At 45.4% G+C, this 7,318-nt stretch overlaps 1 protein-coding gene across 1 annotated transcript; it reads left to right on the plus strand.

Annotated features, from left to right (window-relative positions):
- The first annotated feature begins 1,756 nt into the window (after nucleotides 1-1,756).
- On the plus strand, nucleotides 1,757-3,331 carry GJA10 (gap junction protein alpha 10). Its single transcript, XM_090027105.1, has one exon. The coding sequence runs from the start codon at nucleotides 1,757-1,759 to the stop codon at nucleotides 3,329-3,331; it is 1,575 nt and encodes a 524-aa protein (XP_089883231.1).
- Nucleotides 3,332-7,318: the final 3,987 nt, after the last annotated feature.

The raw sequence follows: 7,318 nt of genomic DNA on the forward strand, positions 1-7,318 counted from the left end.
ATGCCCCAGACGTGGCAGGAGAAGCGGCGGCTCAAACAGGCAAAGATGCTTGTTCGGGCTTCTCAATTAACTGGCATATTTTGTTATCCGGCACCCTCCATAGGTACTACTGGGAGTTTTTTACTAGGTCCAATTAAACTGGATTGGTATTAGCACAAATGGCATCCCTATTGTAGAAAACATTTAACCAGTATCCTGTATTTTGCCACCATACTAGGGAAATTTCAATCTCTGAAGTTACCTGGAGCTTAGACAGGATTTCCAATTTACTATCCTGGGGTGCCACACATGCCACTGATTCTTGCTCTAGTTTGCTGAAGAAAATAGAGGCTTTTGGACATGAGCTAATAAAGCAAGTCATCCTGCACTTGCTGATTAAAACCTTTCAGCCATGCCATCATGCTTTCCTTGTCTATAAATGCACACACAAATCCTGATGTTCATGGTCAAGCTAAAGTCCCATTGCCCTCGGTAAAAATCACCCTGCTTAGAGGCTAAGATCAAAATCCTACAAACACATTCTTGCATGTGAATTTTCTCATTCAGCTGAAAAAAAACTCTCTAGCTCTTAATTATTTGGGTTCACGTGAAAACTTCTGGATTATGCCTAGGCATGGTAGGAAGTAGAGGGATGAATGGAATTATTCTAATATTATAAAAACCTTATTCCATCTGTCTGTCTGTAATGCTTTAGTCACATGCTGATTGGTTGTCTCAGCAGCCATTCAGAGTGCTCTGCACAGACAGAGACACGTGGCAGAGCACCACCACTACAGTGGGGACTGAGGGGCTGGATTGGGTGGGGGCCAGTGGTACCAGCCTTGCCCCTCCCCAGTACTGCTCCTTGTTGAGCCCCCCTGCACTCAATAACAGCTGGCAGAGAGTGAGAGGTGGCAGGGATGAAGGGAGGGAAGGAGGGGAGTAGGAGGGGGGGTTGACTGGTGGCAGTGCACAGCCATGTGCAAACTCACCCCCCACCCAGTCCTGGGAGGCAGTGGTGCAGGGTTGAATGGCAGGGGGTGGGAAGGGTGCAGGGGTCCACACCCGAAGCAGCTGGTGAGGAAGAGTCGGAGTGGGCCTAGACCCAAGGTGGCAGGGGGCGGGGAAGGGGGGAAGCTGGACACTGACCTGAGGTGTGGGGGGAGATTCAGGTCTCTGCCCCTGCCCCACCCACCCCCATCATGCTTGATGGGCAATTTGCTAGATCTTCATATAAAGCAACAGCTATGAAAATCTCATATCATGGCTGTTGACTACTTTTCAGCAGACCTAAGTTTGCTTGCTGGTCCTCTGTTGAAAAGAATTTGCATTAGCTGTCTCATACCAAGCCAACACAGCACTACCAACCATGCAATTGTTTGGGAAAAGGCATTTCCCTGTTGAGACAAGACACAATGAACAATAATGGAACGGAAAATTGAGTGCTTAAACAAAAGTAATAACGTAATTAATGTAAGCCAATAGGTGAGGAGGCAGAGTCAAAGATCATAGCTGAAATCATCCTCTCTCATCTGAGGATGATCTTCCTCATCTCAGGCTGCTTTTTAGCAAGATCTTAGCTTTCATGTGTATTTAATGAGCCATTGATCAGAAAGTAGTGCTGAACTTTTACAATCTTTTCTCCTATCAGTATTCATAAAGAATTAAGGAAAAATGGTTAAAAATAGCCCAAAGAGTAAGATCTTACTGAAATGCAGTTTACCATGGGCTGATATAACAACATGAGACTTTCCATTTCAGACATGAACCTCTGATCATGGGGGATTGGAACTTGCTGGGCAGCATCCTCGAAGAAGTGCATATCCACTCCACCATTGTGGGCAAAATCTGGCTCACCATCCTGTTCATATTCCGGATGCTGGTGCTGGGAGTGGCTGCAGAAGATGTGTGGGATGATGAGCAATCTGAGTTCATTTGTAACACTGAGCAACCTGGTTGCAGCAACATCTGTTATGATAAAGCTTTCCCTATCTCTCTGATCAGATATTGGGTGTTGCAAATTATCTTTGTCTCATCCCCATCCCTCATTTACATGGGGCATGCACTTTACAGGGTAAGGGCCCTTGAGAAAGAGAAGCAGCAACAGAAAGCCCATCTCAGAGCCCAGTTAGAAGATGCAGACCCTGTCTTGGAAGAGCACAAGAGAATGGAGAGGGAGCTGAGGATGTTAGAAGACCAAAAGAAAGTGAACAAGGCACCCTTGAGAGGGTCCCTCCTGCGCACTTATGTCTTGCATATCTTGACCCGGTCGGTGTTAGAAGTGGGTTTTATGATAGGCCAGTATCTTTTATATGGGTTTCAAATGTACCCTCTTTACAAATGTACTCATCCTCCCTGCCCTAACACAGTGGATTGTTTTGTGTCCAGACCAACAGAGAAAACCATCTTTATGGTTTTCATGCATGGTATTGCTGCCGTCTCCCTGTTCTTGAACATCCTGGAGATTATTCATCTGGGTGTCAAGAAGATAAAGAAAACTCTTCCTGGAAACCAGAGAAGGCAAGGAGGCATCACTGAGGAAGAGACAAGCATTTATGAGTCCCAGAAGAACTCAATGGTCCATCAAGTTTGCATCCTTAGCAACTCCTCCCCACAAAGCGGCTATGCACTTTTGCCAGACCAGCAGGTGGGGCTACCACTTTACCTTCCCCTACAACAAGGATACAAAGTGCTCCAGGTGTCTGCTGATCAGGGCTTGCTTGCAGTGAGGATGGGTGCCGAGCAACAGCAGTGCAGCATGGAGAGAAACAGGGGCGACCAGCACCACGGACAGTGCCACCGCGCCTACAGACACTTGGCCCACCCTCTAGCAAGTCACCAGGAGCAGAGACCGCTCCCGAATCAGCACGTGGGACAGCACCACAATGACCAGCAGCAAGAGCCTTCCTCTAGCAGCGGGGACACCCAGAAGCAGCCCCGCTTGGGCTGTGAGGACTGCTCAGAAAGTGAGCAGCACACCCAGGAGCAGCCCAGGAAACCTATTTATTTGGCTAAGCGCCCCTGTAGTGCCAACCAGATGGAGATCCCCCAAGCCATCCACAATGCCCTTCGCAAACACAACTGGGTGAGCAGCTGCAAGGACCTTGGGGAGGTTTGCTGTGACTCTCCAGACAGCGGGCACTATCAGGGCAACCACCACTCCAGCTTTCTGTCTGAGGTGTTATCTCAGAACCACCTGGCCAGTGACTTGGACAGTTCTGACTCCAGGAATGGCTCCGGCTCGGAAAACAAACACGGAGAGGAGAGCAGCCCCTCCGCCACCCCGCCACCTCTTTCTGCAATAGGACGTAGAGTGTCAATAGCAAGTAGCATCAAGTGGCCTTCCCTCTAAAGCTGACTAGTGTGAGTTACTCCTTATTAGTATTACATCTAAGCCAGGCTGCAGTTGGAACCAGAGTGCAGCTGGAGATTTGGCCAGATGCATTAATAAACCAAAATTCCTTGAGCTTTCATATCAAGCCATTTCTATGATTGAACTGCTTTCCTCCCCCACCCGAGTGAAAACAGTGATCAGTAACGGATGATTCATCACCTGAGGGCTTCAATCACTGATGTTTGTTAAGCATATTGTGTCATCCTGATTGATCTTAGATGGATTATATCTCATCCCAGTAGATCTCCATTCTTTTCTAGGTTTCTTCCAAGAGACAGTGTGTGAAAACCCTGGTCCTGCTGAAATCAATGACTAAACTCCCCTTGACTTCATTAAGCCAGAGGACTTAAACATGGCCTGGTCTACTCCTAAATGGAAGATTTAAGTCATTATAAATTTAAAATTTCAACTAGATTTGGTATTCTCTGTTACCATGAGACATTGGGTAATACTGATGTCATTAGACTGATCAAGATTTCATTTTCAGTAGCTGTCCATATCCTAAGGGTGTGCAATATGAAAATTAACCTGGTCACTTTCAGTTTCAAGAAACAATTGCAATTCAGATTCACAGGTCAAACAGGTTGTTGGGTTTTTTTAATAAAAGAAAATAAGATGTTGCAAATCACTACTTTGGATCATAGTCCTGGGCCCACTGAGGTCTACAGGACTGCTGCAGGAAGAATGTGCAAGACTGGGCCTGCATGTATTCCCTTGCAGGGGAGGGGAGCAGGGGGACTTAGTGAAAATGACTTTACGTTGCAAAATACTGTAGTCCAGCTAATCAAGTCCATTCTATTTCCCCAACTACTCCTTAATAATTACCTTCTTCATACATTAAAAGCATACATTGCAAGCTAAAATGGTTTCTCCTTCAATAAGCAAAAAACCCTTTGGCAAATTATTCACCACGTATTCATGCTCTACAGTTTCAGTTGTGTCACTTCTACAACGTATAGATAGTCAGCAGGAACCAGATTTAAAGTTCTTTCAAGCAGAGTGCAATCACTTCTCTCCCTTTGCTGTTTTTTCAATGTTGTGTGCAAAAAGGGGAATAGAGTCCAGCTTGGTGATTTTCTCCTGGAGGGCTGTTCTCTTCCCCAACTGAATGGGATTATTAAGAAGGAAAACAGTAAAAAGCATTTGCCTGGCATCTCTAAATGTTTGGCATAACAGTACCTGTAACCTTTATGCCAGACCTTCCAAGGAAATAAATATAATTTACAAAAACAAAGAAACTCAATATTGTTGAAAGTAACATGTTCTTTGGAATGCCATTTTGTACATAATGAACACACTTTGTGGACCACTTTACACCTATCACTGGCATGTTAAAAGTTGCACAGGCACATTCATCAGTCTTTTGCTTGCTGCCTATAGTGCACACATGATATCCCAAAGTAGAGGTGCTACTACATACAATCTATTTCACCATTTCAGCAAATACAGTTTGATACAAATGTCTGTAAGAGACCAGAGAAGAACAATATAAACCTGCCAGTAATAAGTATATATTCTCTGGGTCTAATTCCTTCTTTTGTCTAGGGCTACTTTCTGGGTGGCTTTATCAAAAAGCATTCAGCAGTGGTCTAACTTTGTACACCAGTTGGAATTTTATCATATGGTGAGTTTTAGATGAAAGAGACATAAGTGAGTGTGATTGTATTTTATTAACAGATGTGACAGGACCATTGGGAAAATGAATTATTTGCTCTGTGTGTGAGGTATCAGTAATGGACACATATCTTACAAATGTCAAATGAAGTACCAAAGTCACACCTACTGCTGTCTCTGTTTAACAATTATGTAAACCAATAATACAGACAAAGGATAGCCACTCTGGAACATAACTTAATTCAGGGCCATCCAACTTCTAAGTGGCCAAGGGGGCTGCACATCTCTTGAACTGCACCAGTGGAGACCATAGGACCCAGAAGTTGCATGTCTATCCTCCCTACACTCCCTCACTAAATGCTGCACCTCCCCTGCTGCACCATGTGCCCAGGAGTCCCTGCTGCTGTTCCCTGCACCCCCTGTTGCGCCGCATGCCCAGGCACCATGATTCACCCTTACCTTCCTGGCCATGAGCTCCCCATGCTGCACCACTAAAGCACCTTAGGCTGTGGGCTCCCTCCTCTCTGAGGCAGAGATAGGGACAAAATGTTACTACCTTCATCTTCTCTGACACATCTTCATCTCAGCTGGAATGAGTTTCAGAGCTTTCTCTCATAAGTGTTCCCCCCCAGACTTTAGTTCAGACACTTGGCAGCAGTCAATGAACTAGATGAAAGATACCCAGCTCTGTCCATCATTTTCACACTGAAAGTATCACCACCTCTATCTCATTAACCTTTCTATCAAGCCCCTAATTGAAGAAGTTACTACCCCCTCACTTTCTGAGTGCCTTGCAGGGAGCAGGAGAATTGCCTTCAAGTCCTATCTGTAGCCTCTCTTTGAAGCTACATAAAATCAATTTTATCTATTTCTGCTTGGGTCTGCGTGTGAGTCGATAACATCCTGTGATTAATGGTATTGAAGGCAGCTAACAGATCTAATAGTACAGTCATGGACACTTGATCTTTATTTGCTGCCAAGAGGAGATAATTGATCAGCACAACCAGTTCAGTCTCATGGCCAAACTCAAGTTTCCAAACAGATTGAGGTGGGTCAAAGATACCAAAGACATGCCAATATTGTGTGTGTTGTCACACTACAACTTTTTTCTCCAAAAGTGAAGACTGCATGGTGGACAGTAACTTGCCAGTTCACAACCAAGCAAAAGTCTCTTGGACAGATGCAATAACACTGCTTCCTTAAAGCCTGTTTGAAATAATCCTTCTCTTCTTGCTGTTAGGGCACTTTTACAAGTACTCTGGGGCTGGGGGTGGCTTGTTAATTAGAGTGGCTCTGAAAGCCACTTCAATTAAAGCACTGCCATGTCTCATGTATCAACATCCCTGCGCTGAAAAACTTTAGAAAGGATGTGGAGAAGCTTGAGAGAGTCCAGAGAAGAGCCACTCGCTGATTAGAAGTCAAGAGAACAGGCCTTATAAGGAAAGCCTGAGAGGCATGGGACTCTTCAGCCTGGAGAAGTGCAGGCTCAGGGGTGGGTGACTTGGTGGCAGCTTATAAGTACACAAGGGGTGTGCATCAGGATCTGGGAGAACGTCTGTTCACCAGGGCACACGAAGGGAAGACAAGGCCTAACCGTCACAAGCTTCTGGAAGACCATTTTAAATTGGACATAAGGAAAAACTCCTTTATTGTCCAAGTCTCCAGAGTCTGGAATAGACTCCACACAGAAGCGCTGCAAGCACCCACTCTGGATACCTTTAAGAAACGCTTGGATGCTTATCTTGCTGGGGTGCTCTGACCCCAGCTGGCTTCCTGCCCCTTGGGCAAAGGGCTGGTCCTGATGATCTCATAAAGTCTCTTCCAGCCCTAATGTCTATGAAATCTATGAAAAATGGCAGTGGGGGTGCTTGAACTGAAGACCATTCAACAAGCTTTAGTTCAAGCACCCCCACTGCCATTTTTAAGTGTGGGGGATTGATACATAAGACACAGGAGGCTGCTGGAGTGTGATAATTGCCACACTCCAGCAGGGTCAAGTAATTGAGTCTGCTCTGATGTGCTGCAATTACAGCATGTCTGAGCAACTTCCACGTCTGTGTACAGGCACCTTTGATTTTCACTGAGAGCGACCACAGTATTCTGTTTTACCAGTCAGGAAGAAAATGGACCCAAAGCACCGACGTGACATAAATTTTCCATATGAAAAGCGTTTCAGAGAAACTCTCAGAAAGTTTGCCAGCTCAGGATGCTATATGGTCCTCACAAATGCTGACACTTTGCTCCACATCCTAATGGTTACATCTTCAAAATGAGATATTCCCTCAGCATAGGTTGGAGTCTGACTTGACACTGAGTGTAGGTTGAGCTCCT

Source organism: Crocodylus siamensis, chromosome 1 (genome assembly GCF_052110815.1).
Source record: "Crocodylus siamensis isolate JL-2025a chromosome 1, ASM5211081v1, whole genome shotgun sequence".
Classification (NCBI taxonomy): Eukaryota; Metazoa; Chordata; order Crocodylia; family Crocodylidae; genus Crocodylus; species Crocodylus siamensis.

What these genes read in the sequence shown, in the direction of transcription:
- GJA10 (XM_090027105.1), top strand. Translation starts at nt 1,757, where the DNA reads ATGGGGGATTGGAACTTGCTGGGCAGCATCCTCGAAGAAGTGCATATC.